The 16,712-nt window shown below is 36.0% G+C and overlaps 1 protein-coding gene across 1 annotated transcript in view; it reads right to left on the reverse strand.

Annotated features, from left to right (window-relative positions):
* Positions 1-16,354: 16,354 nt before the first annotated feature.
* LOC106063042 (angiotensin-converting enzyme-like) overlaps positions 16,355-16,712 on the reverse strand; it is a 34,509-nt gene continuing 34,151 nt past the window's right edge. Inside the window, exon 8 of the mRNA XM_056024790.1 lies at positions 16,355-16,672. Within this exon, the coding sequence (XP_055880765.1) occupies positions 16,492-16,672 (181 nt within the window). The 3' untranslated portion in view covers positions 16,355-16,491. The remainder of the gene's footprint in view (positions 16,673-16,712) is intronic.

The following is a 16,712-nucleotide window of genomic DNA, read 5'->3' on the forward strand; positions in this document are numbered from 1 at the left end:
ATTTTTGTTACATGTATATTTAAGGCGCAACTTTCATTTTATGCATGCGCAGTGCCCTGTACTCAAATATATTAAGCGAAGTTGTCTGGCAAGCTTCCGTGCTGTTTTTAGGTGATCAGTTAAATCAGTTTTGCTTTCAATGGAGCTCTATTTCAAATCCTTGTTCCAGAATAGCTAGAAGAGTGTTATTATTGATGACTGTTTGCTTTTAAGTGAAAATAACGCAAAATAATTGTTTTGAATTTTTATTATTTTAAACGATCAAAACAAGACCATGAAGGTATTCGACGGGGGCCGCCTCATAGTTTGTGTGATAACACAAACTCTCTTTGTATTATTGTATTTATTTTGTTTGCAACATTGATGTTTAACTTATCGTTCTAGACATTGTGTATCGTGACCATCTCAAAGTCCAATCAAGTCTCACTCTATAACTTAGTAATTAAATACATTTGTTTTAGCCCATGACTTCAGGATTCTCCACAATGTGAAAGAGAGAAGCTGGATCGAAGTCAATGGATGTCCTTCACACACCTTGATACTTACACCTGGTTTAATTTTTTTATAAAGTAACCTACAATAGCCATAAGTAACAGCCACTATAAAATGTGTCCAAGTGACCAGAGAATGTAAACTGAAATGTGTTGGGCAACGTTTAGTAGGTCACTTGAGTGTCTGGACTATGCAAAGTAGGGGAGGTAACAAAAGACAAAACTTTATCTCAGTTTCATTAATAGAGTTATCGGCAACATTTTTTCCCTTATGTAAGTATAAGTACATATAGAGGAGACAGTGTTATTTTGTTGGTTCATAAAGTCTTTAGTATTGAATCTATTTCTGATGATTTGTCCTGATGAAATAGTTTCGTATATTCTCTTTCGGAATATTTTGGGTGCTTTTGTCATTCTGTGATATCAAACATATCATATGTTGATATCATATATTGAAAGATTCAACTTTGTAAAAAGGACGCTTAGTACAGAGGACTCCTAGACAGTTTCCCTTATAAATAAATGAATAAATAAAAAGCATTAAAAGACGTTTAAAATAAGTAGCATAGTTTGTCTATATTAAATTACATCAAATGTTATAACACTTGGGAATGAAACGAAAATAAATTTCCAGACAGACCTTGACAGAAAAATAAAGTTAAGAAAAATAAAAAGAGACAAAGGAAAAAAAATGTATGCTAAATTGAAGGTTGTTGACATTATCTGACGTAATGCTTCTAGATTATCCTATAAAGGGCTATACAAGAGAAAATTGGTTTGGTTAGTAGGAGCTTAGGATTATTTAGTTATAAAGTGTTATAGGAATATGGAAGGTATTCCGTGGGCTCGGACTCCGGCCTCGCATGGGTCGGATGAGTCCAAAGCGTTGTCTTAAGGTACCGTGATCCATAAACAAACGATCATTATATTTTGTTTGTATATTTATAGTTTTCATACATTGGTTGGGTATCCCATATTACCCATTTATGGCGGATAATATGGGATACTAAAATGATTTCATTTTATTTCTATAAATTAAAATGTAATGCGCAAATCCATCTGATCTTTAGTGAAAAGTTTATTTCATATATACTGAATCCATTTTATATCAGTGTTTGGTAAAAATATATCAGCGATAAGTTTTAAAAATCTTTTTAGTTATGTATCTCATATTACCCCACTTTCCCCTATCTATCGTTTCAAGTTCAAGTTTGAAAGAATTAAACTCAGAAAAATTAGCTCTACACAGCATGGTTGTAGCAAAGCGGGGGGTTCAAACCCCCAGACTCTGATAAGAAATCCTGACTATGCCCATGCTACACAGAATCTCTTCATTGTTTCTTAAAGTGTTTTGAACTGTAATTAATGCACCTCTGCATTAGCATGTCACAAAATATCTCATCAAATAAAACAAACAAAGTCGTAGCAACAAGCTAAATAAAGAGGGTCAGAGGGAGCCTAGCAGCTGAGCGATCTCACACGAGTACAGTGCGTCTTGTTACGTTTAAATTCTACCACAGTACAGTGCGTCTTGTTACGGTTATATTCTACAACAGTACATTGCGTCTTGTTACGTTTATATTCTACCACATACAGTGCCTCTTGTTACGTTAATATTCTACCACAGTACAGTGCGTCTTGTTACGTTAATATTCTACCACAGTACAGTGCCTCTTGTTACGTTAATATTCTACCAAAGTACATTGCGCCTTGTTACATTTATATTCTACCACAGTACATTGCGCCATGTAACGGTTATATCCTACCACAGTACATTGCGCCTTGTAACGGTTATATTCTACCACAGTAAATTGCGCATTATTACGTTTATATTCTACCACAGTACATTGCGCCTTGTAACGGTTATATTCTACCACAGTACATTTGCCATGTTACGGTTATACTCTACCACAGTACGTTGCGCCATGTTACGGTTATATTCTACCACAGTATATTGCGCCATGTTACGGTTATATTCTACCACAGTACATTCGCCATGTTACGGTTATATTCTACCACAGTGTGACAAGTCAAAAACTCGCTGTCAGAGTCACTCAAATTTATCACAGCATTAATTATTATTTTTCATTATTTATTTATTTTATTTTAATTATTTCCCCATCCTACCCCTGAATTCTCCACCCGCCCCACCTTTTCCTCTCCAGGCTGGACTTAGTTGACCACATTGGAGATAGCTAAGGCGCGTCCTTTCATTTATCTTCCCTTGACCGGGGCAAAGATACACACAGACTCTTTGATCTTATCGTCAGGATGTCTGACAGCCGCAGTGGACACCACCTTGTGTGGAATGCAAGTCACTCCCCCCCCCCTTTCTCCTATGTCTCTCTTTGATCTAGGAGACCACGAGGACAAACACGCCCATTGACCTCCCAATGTGCGAATCCCATCTCAAGTCTACTTCACCCACGTGTAAGATAAATCTTAGCCTAGGACATTTCCTGTGTCCGCCCACATTCTCCAGGCCTGAATATAAGGTAAATCAAATCAAGTCAGACTCTCTCTCCTTTCTCATTATATCTGAGCTATCGAGTCTGGACTATATCATTTATTCTCCCTCCTAGAGGAATACCTGGTGGTAAGCCGAACTTAATCACAAGTTCCATCTTAATTACTTTTGTGCTATTTCCATTGGATATTATCATGTGTATTTTGCTTAGTTCATTTAGATTTAATTAGTGCATTGTGTATTTCTCAATGGCGTAAGTAGAGAACATAAACATGTCCTATGTATGTATTTATGTATTGCATTAATCTATTAATGCTACGTTGCTCAATGGATCGTTGATGCAACCATGTATATATTTGTACATCTTATTTTATTTCCTTCATCTCGGTTGGCCGCCTTGATAATTTTACTAGCGCACTAATACTGCGTCTAGAACGGACACCCTCTCCATTCAAGCGCGCTCCATTGTTCTCGACCCACGGTCATATGTAATCATACCGTCAGGGTCGCTGACCACCGCCCAATTCAACCCCCCCCCCCTTTTCTTTCTCTATCCACCTGTGTTGTTTATTTGAGATTATTATTTCCCCTTCCATGTACATTTTATATTATTACTTTCCCTTTTATGTACATTTCTATATTGCTACTATCTGCCATCTATTTTCCAAATCCCATTTGTCATCATCTCCCCTTTGTGCTCTAAAGCAATTTTACCAATCTGACGAATGCACCTCAGTCGAGGGCATCGATAAGATGTATGAGAGACATGTCCTAACTTGTCTTTATTTATCCGCAGCCTCCCTCAGGTGTCTGCCTATTTATTTATTGGAACAACGATCTATTTACCTGCCTATTTATTTGCTATCGAGAATCACCTATTTATGTGCTTAGTGCTATTCAGCACTGCACTTGCCTACTGAGATCTACTCAACTCTACCACTTGGCGCTATCGGCATTGCCCGCCTATTCGACAGCCCACCTGTCAAGCTATTAGGTGCGACGTCCCTATAGATTCAGATCTGGGTGAGACGTCATAGCTACGCCAACCCTCTGCAACTCACTGGACATATCCTGTCAACTACGCTGCCCACGGCAGATCCGCTCTTCCCGCAGTAACCTTGTGCCCACGGTAGCCGGCCACCCGCCCTACTGTGCCCACTACAGATATTAGATTTTGGGGATTGAGACTCCACAAGAACTATATCACCGGCGTCCCTCTATCCGCTAGAGCGCCACCTCCAGCTGCAGAACCCAGGACACAGCCAGCTGCGACATCAACAGGAAAACCAGCTAAGTCAGAGGACAAAGTGACATACTCTCTTATTAAATGCAAGAGTGATGATTAAAGCTAGTATTATTTAGAGATAGAAGCAAACCCTCCCCCTTTTTATTCTTATATGTATATTTATGTAAATAAATATTCTTCATTTTTAACTTTTGTATCTACCTTTCATTGCTTTGTCTCGCTGCGTGTCTGCTCCCGATTCATATGCTGATAGGTTGGTGTGTGATAGCTTTAAAAATAATCATCCCCTAGACATTAAACGCGCCAAACACACGTCACATTTCCCCACCTGTCACACACAGTACATTGCGCCATGTTACGGTTATATTCTACCACAGTACATTCGCCATGTTACGGTTATATTCTACCACAGTACATTGCGCCATGTTACGGTTATATTCTACCACAGTACATTGCGCCATGTTACGTTTATATTCTACCACAGTACATTGCGCCATGTTACGGTTATATTCTACCACAGTACATTGCGTCTTGTTACGTTAATATTCTACCACAGTACATTGCGCCATGTTACGTTTATATTCTACTCTACCACAGTACATTGCGTCTTGTTACGGTTATGTCCTACATCAGGATAATGCGTTGGAACGCTTGCGACAATTATTTTTAACTTTTAAAACATTTTTCATGTCTCGTTAAAAACTAGAACTAGAACATGATGACTATATTTGATGGATTTTTCGCTTTAAAAAAAAAATAAAAAATTTATTTAATAATTTTGCAAACTAACAGGGCCAGAGCCCCAGCGTAAAAGCACTTAAACGCGCCAAACACACGTCACATTTCCCCACCTGTCACACACAGTACATTCGCCATGTTACGGTTATATTCTACCACAGTACATTGCGCCATGTTACGGTTATATTCTACCACAGTACATTGCGCCATGTTACGTTTATATTCTACCACAGTACATTGCGCCATGTTACGGTTATATTCTACCACAGTACATTGCGTCTTGTTACGTTAATATTCTACCACAGTACATTGCACCATGTTACGGTTATATTCTACCACAGTACATTGCGTCTTGTTACGTTAATATTCTACCACAGAACATTCGCCATTTTAAGGTTATATTTTACCACAGTACATTGCGCCATGTTACGTTTATATTCTACCACAGTCCATTGCGCCATGTTACGTTTATATTCTACCACAGTACATTGCGCCATGTTACGGTTATATTCTACCACAGTACATTGCGCCATGTTACGGTTATATTCTACCACAGTACAGTGCCTCTTGTTACGTTAATATTCTACCACAGTACATTGCGCCATGTTACGTTTATATTCTACCACAGTACATTGCGTTTTGTTACGGTTATGTCCTACATCAGGATAATGCGTTGGAACGCTTGCGACAATTATTTTTAACTTTTAAAACATTTTTCATGTCTCGTTAAAAACTAGAACTAGAACATGATGATTATATTTGATGGATTTTTCGCTTTAAAAAAAAAATAAAAAATTTATTTAATAATTTTGCAAACTAACAGGGCCAGAGCCCCAGCGTAAAAGCACTTAATGGGAAAATTAGTATTTTTGCTAATTTTTTAATATTGTAAAGGTATTATAAAGGTATAACCCCAATTCTTTTTTTTTTTACTAGACATATTGTTCCGTTTTTTTACAGTTGTTTATTTATTCGTTAGTATTATTAGATCTTAAATTTGCATTATGTTTTTTTTTAAATGTTTTATTTAAAGAAAATGTATTAACAATTACCCCCTTTGCTTAGGGTATGGGGAAATATTTTCAAACCGGAAATATTAAGCTATTAATTCATAGGTATTTCTACGTCAACCATTATATTGGAATGTCTTTTCTTATATCGCTAAATAATGCATGGAGTTTAGTATGGTAACCCAACACACTTACTCTTGACATGCTCTGAAGTAATGATGTTATGGCAGTCAGATTACTTTCAACGGAACAATGTACAATTATTTCTCCTCATAAATTGCACTTCAAGTTCCACCACTCTCTATTGTACTTCTCTGGAGTTATGTCTCCTTGCTGATATAATCAGTATTTGCAGTAAAATTTAGTTTATCCTAGACAATAAACTAAATTTTACTGCAAATACTCATTATATCAGCAAAAAAGGGCAGCAAACATTACGATTACTAAGAAAACTATCCTCGTTTAATGTTAGCGAAAAGGCCTTGGCTATGTTTTATCACGCTCACATCTGCAATATTTTATGTTTCAATATCACTGACTGGTATGGCAATCTGAGCATTAAAAATAAAAATAAACTTTATAGAATCCTAACTGCTGCTGGTAAAATCATTGGCAAAAAACAAACCCCATTTGAGCAGTTGTTTGAGACAAACATCTATAAAAAAGCTAACAAGATCCTCGAAATAAAGAATCACCCTTTGTGTCAGGATTTTGTGATTTTACCATCACAAAAGAGATACAAGACACCGATAGCAAAGACAAACAGACACAAACACTCTTTTGTTCCCCTGGCAATCAAATCATTAAATAAGAACAATCTGGTATAAACTTTGTCACATGCAAATTATGAGTGAGTCTGGTGTGAATGTACACTTTGGTTTCTTATAGTTATATATAGTTATAGTTATATATAATATTTTTTGTTTGGTGTAATGCACAAATTGTAAGACAAATTTCCATACGGACAATAAAGATTATTATTATTATTATTATTAAAAGATCTTATATGAGAAATGGGACACATTGTAATCAACATGAGGCACATTTTCATTTGCTTCATTCTTCAAAATGAATTATTTTATAAGGGCTGCTTAGTAAGTAGGGGCCCAGGCCAAAGAATTATTAGCACTGACTTACAGTATCTGGACTTGTAACCAGATATGGCTCAGATATGGCTCAGATAAGATATGGCTCAGATATGGCTCAGATATGGCTCAGATATGGTTTATGGAGACGTGTCTCACGGAAACGGATGTGATTAAACGAGTTCAGGGTTTCTCAAAACTTTTGGAATATGTGTACCCATTTTAGAATTTTAGTAACGCCTAGTTCCCCTTGCGCTAGTCCCTCCAGCCCACCCCTCCCCTCAAAAAAAAAGATTTATTATAAAAGAAAATTAGTCTGTTTGTTCTCCTCTTTTTTTTTTTTGGTGCATAAAATAATTTCAAATGAAAAATAAACGTTGTCGTAGGGAGTTCATAGGGATCGTTGACGAGTCTGACGTCTTGAGTAAATCCTTCGAGCTGGTCTAAGGCATGGATTCCCAAAGTGGTATATATAGACCCCGAGGGGTCTACGAAGACTTCCAAGGGGTCTACGAAAGTTAAAATGGGAATTGGGGGTCTATGACATGTGCACTGGGGTCTACGATAAAGAATCTCAACTCAGCATGTTGTAACGTTAATTTTGATAATTGGGATTTTTTTCATACACACATTTATAATTTGTACCTTAGGAAATCCTTAAAAAATTTTTATCCTGCTGATAGAACTAAAAATTGTTTTATTTAATTTAATAACAATATTTAAATAGTGTAGTTTTGTCTAGTTATAACATTAACAAAAAGAAATGTTGACTGTACAGCGTTAAGTATTTGAAATTGAACTTCATTACTTCCTTGTCAACAAGCGAGTGTTAATGTGCCATTTTTTTATGATGCTATGAAACCAATTAAGCTGGGTTAAAGATGATGACACCCTTACAAAAAGATAAAGGTTCAGAATACACCCACAAAATTTCTCTTTGACCTGACATTGAGAAGATGATGATTATTGAACGTTTGACTATATCTCTTTACTTATAGTAAAATACTGAAAACCTTACTCGATAGGCAAATTATTGATTTTACAAGCCGTTGAAGAAATTGTAAAAACTCTTACACAAACTTATATCATTAAAAGAATTTCATGTTTGGGTTTTGTGGCCGGTGTCTTGTTTTGGGCCTTTTGATGAAGAATGCAATTTTGAAGACATAGTCGGCATTATCTGGTGACATGGTCGGCATTCTCTTGTGACAATTCAAAAGGGCAAATTTCAATGGTCCCAATTTTGAGCCTCCAGAAAATATGCTCTCACATTATAATCTGAACAATTAGAAGTGGTCTTATCAGGATAGTTTATAATAGGTTTCATCTTTCTTGTATATCTTATATATTGAATGAGAGCTTGTCCATTTCTCGTTTTTACAATTCACTATTAGTTTCTTCATTTCTTCCGGATAGAGTGCGATGTTCAAGTGTGTATTTGTTTTCTCACATTTGGCAAGTGTGTCAGCTTTCTATTTCCTTCTATTTAAACATTGGAGAACATTGTTCTTGCTGTTGTTGAGCTTTACAAGGTCACACAATATGTTTTGTACAAAATGTTTTGAATGTTCCTTCAGATTATGTGGATAATTACATCCTAGCCCAAACCTCCCGACGGGAGATGCGAGCAGGCAAGGTGACCACCGAACATCAGTCCAGGCATCATAAATTGTTTTATTTAGGAGGCATCAGAGTTTGTTAAGCCTTGAAGGACTATTTTTTTATTTTTCAAGAAATAAAAATTAACTGTTTGGCGAACTTTGTTGATTTGCTAGCATGGTAGCTGTTAGCTCAATTCCTCATATTTCTTCTTTGTGGTTGTCATGGAGCTCATTAGTTACAATGAACTTATTTTTTAAATTATTTTTTCTCCATTGGGTCATTCAATGAGTATTCCAGCTCCTCCGTTTGTGGTGGATTTCTGAGAACCATCCATGCAAACTCTGACTCATTGGTTGATAGGGCAATAGATTTGTAGAAGAGTTCATTAAATTCTTGAGCTCTGTTGGAATATAATCCAATTTTTCTTTCTTCTTATGTAAGTCTTTGCAAACGACATATTTCTGCAAACAACTTATTTCTCTATACAGCTGGCTGAGTCAATCTTGTCTGGTAATGATGTATTTTTTCATTCAAAATATTATGGCTCAATAAATCCACGAAAAACTGCTCTTTGTGAAAACTTTTACTATGATACTTAAGGCACATTAATATTTAATGTTTTGAAAAACTACTAAATAAAACAACAAATCCCAATATGAAAAATAATCTCCGTAGCAACGATTGGTGAGCGTGCAAACCTTTAAACATAAAACATTTTCAATGAGTTTAGTGATTGTATGATATACGTATTAACTGTTATATAATGGGTTTAAATTTGAATTTTCTTAATACATTTATTTAAAAACAATAGATTCAACTTAAATTGTAGTTTTAAATTTTTTTTTCACTCATCGTGTCACTGGTTAGAAATTATTTTATTAAAAATTTGTAATTTGAAATTGATGAATTTTCAAAAATTCAATAAAACTTAAGCAGGGGGTCTACGGAAAAAATCAGAAAACATAGCAATGGGTCTACGAGACCAAAATGTTTTTGAACCACTGTGTGTGATTCTCAAACGTTTTTGACCAGGGGACCCCTTTGTATAACGAAATCTTGCTCAAGGACCTTTAAGTGAAAAAGCTACATTAGTGTACATGTATATGTATTGTATATTCGGTACAAATCTAAAAAAAAAAAGATGATGTTGTGGGAGTGTTTATTAAAATCAAAACTTTATTTTATTTTAAAAAGTTAATGATTTGGATGTGGGTTAGTGACATTTTATGAGTGTATTTATGACCGGCTCAACGTTAGTAAGTAGCAACCGCTAGTTCTCACGAGCGCTAACTTATTGTCGGTTTCTTTTGTGATGAGGGTCATTACGGCAATGATTTTACGTTGTACCAAATATGATGATGGGAAAGCAAACAACAAATTCTATTCCATTACCCATAATGCAGGATATACAAATGGAATCTGATTTGTCTTACCTTATTTTATAAAATAAAGACCTTACTTCAAAAAGATGATTACATCCTTAGCGAATTCCTAGGTCAATCTAGTATTGTATGTTAATCAATGACTTAAATTATGCATAGCCATTGCCTTTACTGGCTGAATCAAACAACCCATTCCATGCTCTAATAGCCCTAGGGAAGAATGAGCATTTGTACAAATTTCTCCTAGCGTATGGGATAAGGAATCTGCCTCTACATAATTTATAATTAGAAGTGTGGTCTCTTTGTTCAGAAATTGGTTAAATTTCCTCGTTTGTATATTGATCCTGTGATTGGGATCTGAGTTTGTCCAAACAGGCTCAATACCCAGCTGGGAATATCCAAAGAAGAATGTCTTCCAATCTTTTGGTTTAGGTCGCCCTAGAATAGTTCGTAATAAACATATCAGTATTGAGGGGCAAGTGGATTTTTATTTAAATTATCCGAACGGATAAATTATCTTTAGCGAAGAAGTTATTTTGTATACTATTTTCATCCCCCAACGGACAACCAACGGTCGCCTAGTGGACCACAATTTGAGAGCCACAGGCCTAGGGTAGTTATAGGATGCAAGTTAAACCCTGGACACGCAACGAGAACTTGTTAAGAGCCCTTGTTAAGAGCCTTATGCAAAACAGTTTAGGGCGTTTACAAGTGAAATACTGGAGTACGTGTTACTGTTTATTTCAACATAATATAAGTTTTATCAGCGGCCTTAACACTGCTAAGACACATTTAGAAATTTGACGCAAAAAAGTTGTTTTTTCCTTTAACATGAAAAAGGTTTAAGTTTTGGCTTGTCGACAATGACGTGACCATAGACTTGTATATAGTGTACCTAGACTGAACATAAAGATCTTTTAAAACTACAAAAAATGTCCTGAATTTTTTTTTTAAAGTTGAAACTAGGCGTGTTTTGTAAAGTAGTTATAAGAAGTAAAGTTGTTTTTTTTCAACCCTAACCTATGTAACATATAATTTAATTTTTAGATCTAGATCTAGTAATTGTACATAAAAAATAAGAGTACTCTAGTCTCATAATTATTATTTTGCAATTTTTATATACATAATCTAAAAAGATCTAGGTGATCAATCTATTTAAATGTACATAAGATAATTAAAATCAACAGACATGAATTATTTCCATTTAGGATTTTTGAAACATTATCTCAATGGAAATTAACAGGAAATGACTTTGTTTCAAATATTAGCTTGAATGTATAGTTCTGTGATAAATATCCCATTCTAAAGAAAATCAGAGAAATGATTTTGCATTATTTCTAAACTTTGAAAACTAAAGATCATTACTTTTCTAGACAGAAAAAATTGACTGGGGCGACCAGTGGCGTAGCTAGAGTATATGATGCCTGGTGCGGTACCTCATCTTGATGCCCCCCCCCCCCCCCAAAAGAAAAAAAAAAAAAAAAAAAAAAAACTAACTAATTAATAACATTGCAAAACTATATTGTTATTCAAAAAAATCACTTTTACATAAACATAATACAAATGAATTTTACGCGCTTTCTTGCTGGCAAAAGTATCAATAATTTTATCAAAATCCATTTTTTTTCCACCAGCTTTTGTTCAATGGACAAAATGGCCAAATTAGTGAGTCATCGTTGATCGCAAATAATTCTTGATCAGTTTAAGTTTGCAAAAACTTCGCATGTAGCGACGCTTACTGCAATAGTCAAAAATATGCGAATCATGATGACGATATTCGGGATTGAATCATCTAGCTGATATTTATTAATAAAATTCAAGAGCTCAACAGTCCTTGTTTTGGAAGTTCGGAGGCTTCTGATGAAACTGTGACAAACCGTTAAGCCTCTTTCACTCCAGCATAAATTTGTTTTTGTCAATGTCGCTAGGAGTACTATCGAGATTGATTTCGACCTAAGGATTTAATAGCTGGGAAGGCGACAAAAATTTATATCTATCTGCTACATCATGAAGTTGCTCGAATCGGGTGATTATTTCTTGAACAATCCTGTCCAAGGTAGAATAAATTTCCCTTCGTAGCTCTTCTTTGTGTGTAAGTACAGAGTAGTCACTTTTCTCACCAGGCTTTTTTTGTCTTATGGCCAATACGTTTTTGAAGTTCTGTACTGATTCTCAGATTTGAACACACGCTTTCGGCAAAGGTAATGCTGGCTTCAGCGATGTCCTCTCGATTACTACTTAAAAATGTCTCTAATGTTTTTAGTTTGAGTGAGCAGTCTCGAATACACAATCCTTGTTTTTGAAGGTAGACTTGCGCATCATTAATTTCAGTTAATACAGGAGCCCAAAATCCAAGATAGGTGAGAAAATTAAAAGACTGAACAGCAACCAATCATCCACCTGCTTCAGATCTAGTCGATGAATTTTCATCTCTGGTAGTTAATGTCTCCAGAGTTTGAGCATGCAATAAATAGTGACTTCTAGAGTACGTTTTTGGACACCGTAGTTTTGACCTTTCATGACCGCCGCATTATCATAGCCTTGACCCCTGCAGTCCATTATGTCTAAGCCATCCGAACGCAGTTTCTCTAGAATCATCTCAGCGATTCCAGCAGCATGCTTGTCCTTTGTGTCGATGAAGTCAATAAAAGACTCACGAACCTGCACCCCGTCATTATCCATTACGTACCGTAAAATTTTGGAAGTTTGATCCAGCTTTATTAAGATGTCAGGTGTACTGTCAAAAATAATAGAGAAATATTTGGCTTGTTTTACTTGTTGTATGATTTGTTTTTTAGCGTGATCACCCAATATTGTAATAAATTCATTTTGTATTTTTGGAGACATGTATGTATTCGGTCTGGAACAAAGATTAGTTCGAAGCACATGCTCCCTCAAGAGTGGATCGTACTTTGATAGTAAATTTACTAACTCTCCAGGTTTTCGTCTCTTGTATAATCAAATCTTGGGCCTTGTTGTCCATATTGTTTCCTACTCTCAGGCGAACTTCAAGTTCCGTCCAAGCAAGCGAAGACTGAATTTGAGCTCTGCTGGTCTCATGTTTTTCTATTTTCGGGGATAACCTCCACCACTCATTGAATCCATCTTTGGATTTAAATGAAGATGATGAAATCTTAACAAACGTGGCCCCTTTACATTTAAGGAGGGAGAGGGCGGTACTTACGGCCTACGAGCGCTACAAAAGAGGCGACTCTAGGCTACCCACCACAATCTTAGTGCAACAGTGGAGAGAGAGGAACCGCATACAAATGCGATCGTTCCTCCACATTGCGGTCAATTTGTCAAAATCATCTGGGCTCTCCACTGATAGAATTCCTATTAGAAGAATTAATACTTGTCCTCCGTGGAGGAGATAGCCACCCCCACAAATAAACATGTCCCTTATAGGGCAAGAGGGAGCCACCAAGAGGCGATTAACACCTGCCATACTCCAAAACTTGGCATCAGCTACACTAAAGTCCTACCCATCAGATGCCATTTTCTGCTACACCGATGGGTCGGTAATGAGGGACCCCGATAGATCTGGGTATGGGGCCCTTATAGACTACACAGACTGGACAGAACCAGAGATGCCGATTTCTCCGTCTGAGCTTAAAAGGGTTTTGAGGTGCCAGCCAGACTAGTCAGTCTTGAGCACTGTTCATCATTTTGTTTACGTTACAGTATTACAATTAACTAGTTAGTTAAAAAAAACTCGTAGAAAACATAGGTTAGCTTATTTTAAAAAATTGACATTACAATAGAATTATTTCAAAAATTAAACTATTAAGAATCATAAAGAAATGAATAAACTAAGACGATTGTTTAGAGCTAGAGTTTAGAAATATATTTGTAAACTCAATATCTAGATTAAACCAATGGACTAAACAATGAAGTAAAAAAGGTCGTCCTATCTTCTTCTTCTTCTTTATATTACAGAGCATCGATCAGTGTAGTAACAACATGTACCGTGTGTCCGAAATAAATGTAGTAAATTAGATTCAAACTGTACTATAGCTTACATTGTATTGAAGAAATAGTCAAGGAGATGAAACAAAATAGCGACATGACTAGTTTATAAATCGTTAGTTTATGTTTAAAATACAGTAGTTTTTGTTTGTTCGTGTCCATACAATTAGTCGTTTTTACTGAAACGCTCAGGGAAATAGGAAATTAATACACACTGGGGGAATTTTGGTGCCCCTCTCCACTTGGTGCCCTGTGCGGCCCGCACCACCCGCACATTGGTAGCTACGCCACTGGGGGCGACTTCCCTTAAAGCCTGAAAAAAAGTTACGTACATAAAAATCTATATAGCCTAAATAGGTCCGTGTCAATCGCGGATAAGAATCTGTTTCCGGTTTCCAGTTTAGATATAATATATTTAAGTCTATGGACGTGACAAAATAAAACATGACTATAATTTAGAATAAAACGAAAGTAAACACAGAATCCTTTTGGCGGCTTTACTGAAAGTTGAGTTTTTAGTTCTCTGAAGGCTTACAGACGGAGCTATTAGCTGAACGACATACGACGGTTCCTTTGGTTACGTATTTCACTTACTATTTGACATTGTTTATCAGTGTCGAGTATCTTTGAATTGTTGGCCTTAAGCCTGAGTTAATGTTTTTTTTTAATGTTTACCTCCGTTTGGACTTATCTACACAAGACACAGCACGTAGGCGCCTGACAACACAAAGCAATTCTAAGTCATTATACTAGTGCATGTCGGCCACAATTAGGATTTGTCACGCTTCAACGCACAAGTCGACTAGTTGGCTAAAGTCGCACAGACCTGTGGCGTGGCAACGAGCTATTTATTTAAACTGCTTACAGGTTATGACGTTGCAGATCAGTGTTGAGTGTTGTAACGATTGGTCTCGGTGTGAATGACCAAGTTTAAATGTCGCATTGTGCAAGTGTACCAAGCAGGACGTTTAACCGCATCCGCTTTGGCGCAGGACGTTCAGGCGCTTATTGCTCTAGCCACATTAGGAATCTTCATGTGATTATGTCTTGAAATGAATGATACATTTCGCGTGTGTGTGTTTGTGTTCCAACGTATTTTGTACGTAAAGACACTCGATATTTTTAGATGTTCTATTTCCCTCACATCGTCTGTCTCTCTGGTTGAGATCTTGTATACGTTATTTCTCCACTATTCACAGCTTGCGCCAAATGCACTGATAGTTACCGAAGGATCTAAGTAATATCTTCCGCCTCTCATTCTCGAATCAATGTCAAACTTTACACAATTACTCTTTATCGATGACAACACACGAATTTAAAAAAATTAATGTATTTAATCAATTAGGCGTAATTATTACTTTTTTATATGGACTCTTGTTAATGTTAATAAAAAGGTAGTACTATGAAACAATATTTTGGGCACACTACAAACGAAAAGTCAGTCATTATTGATACGTCAGTAGTTATTGATACGTCAGTAGTTATTGATACGTCAGTAGTTATTGCTACGTCAGTAGTTATTTATACGTCAGTAGTTATTGATACGTCAGTAGTTATTGATACGTCAGTAGTTATTGATACGTCAGTAGTTATTGATACGTCAGTAGTTATTGATACGTCAGTAGTTATTGATACGTCAGTAGTTATTGATACGTCAGTAGTTATTGATACGTCAGTAGTTATTGATACGTCAGTAGTTATTAATACGTCAGTAGTTATTGATACGTCAGTAGTTATTGACCGTCACTGTTTTTAATGGGCTTCATTTACTTAACACTAATATTAGTCGTCTTTCTTTTCTATTTGGACAAGTGCTTTATGTTTTATGTAAATTTATGTGTCGCTGGATTACTTGTTTTACTGAAGTTTGAAGGCTTGAACTTAATAAAATTTCATTCAAGCTCTTTTTCTTCAGTGTATTTAAATATTAGAATAGAGGCTCCCACGAATTGGCATATGTCACGTGATTTAAGAGGCCAAATTATTCTCCAAAAACTCGTGACAGTGATAAACGACGAGATAGACTTGTACAATAAGCTATTGTCTTGCAACATCTTGTACACCACCAAAAACATATAATTCACTTTTGTTCAAAATAGATTTCCATTCCAAGTTCCCTAGCTGCAGCATCCAGTTTTTATGTAATTAAGGTCTAAATCATCTGCAAACCTGAGATTGTATTTTGGCAGCCTGTTCATGGTGAAGCTAAGAGTAAATCCTTCTAGAGTTTCTATCTCGATATACTCTATAAATATGTTTAAAACAGCTTTGTTTTACCTTTTAAAAACAAACAAGGATAACGCCATGAACTTCGCTAGTTAAATACACGTATTTGTAGACATTCAAACGAACAGAAGACAAGAGCATGTTATTATTTGCTTTATTTTACTGGAATGTCTTGTTTTATTACAGGTCGTGTCAACGTACAAAGGTCCATACTTGTCTGGTGTGGTCTACTGTACTGCTCAACCTATTTCAATGTATCTCATGATGTTGTCGATCTAGTTGTTATTGAACGGACAATTTGGTTGCCAGTCGATATCTTCAGCATTTTCTTTCTTTAGGTATTCCATTAAAGGCTTGAAGTAGTCCAGCAAAGGCTGAGCGTCCATTCTGTTTGTACCGGTCAGCACTCTGAGACTCTTTTGCCAGGTTTGAGTTGCTCCGTGTCGTAACATTTCACTAATAGAAAAAAAAAATATGTCTTACACCTTCAACTTAT

This window comes from Biomphalaria glabrata, chromosome 1 (assembly GCF_947242115.1).
Source record: "Biomphalaria glabrata chromosome 1, xgBioGlab47.1, whole genome shotgun sequence".
NCBI classification, from domain to species: Eukaryota; Metazoa; Mollusca; class Gastropoda; family Planorbidae; genus Biomphalaria; species Biomphalaria glabrata.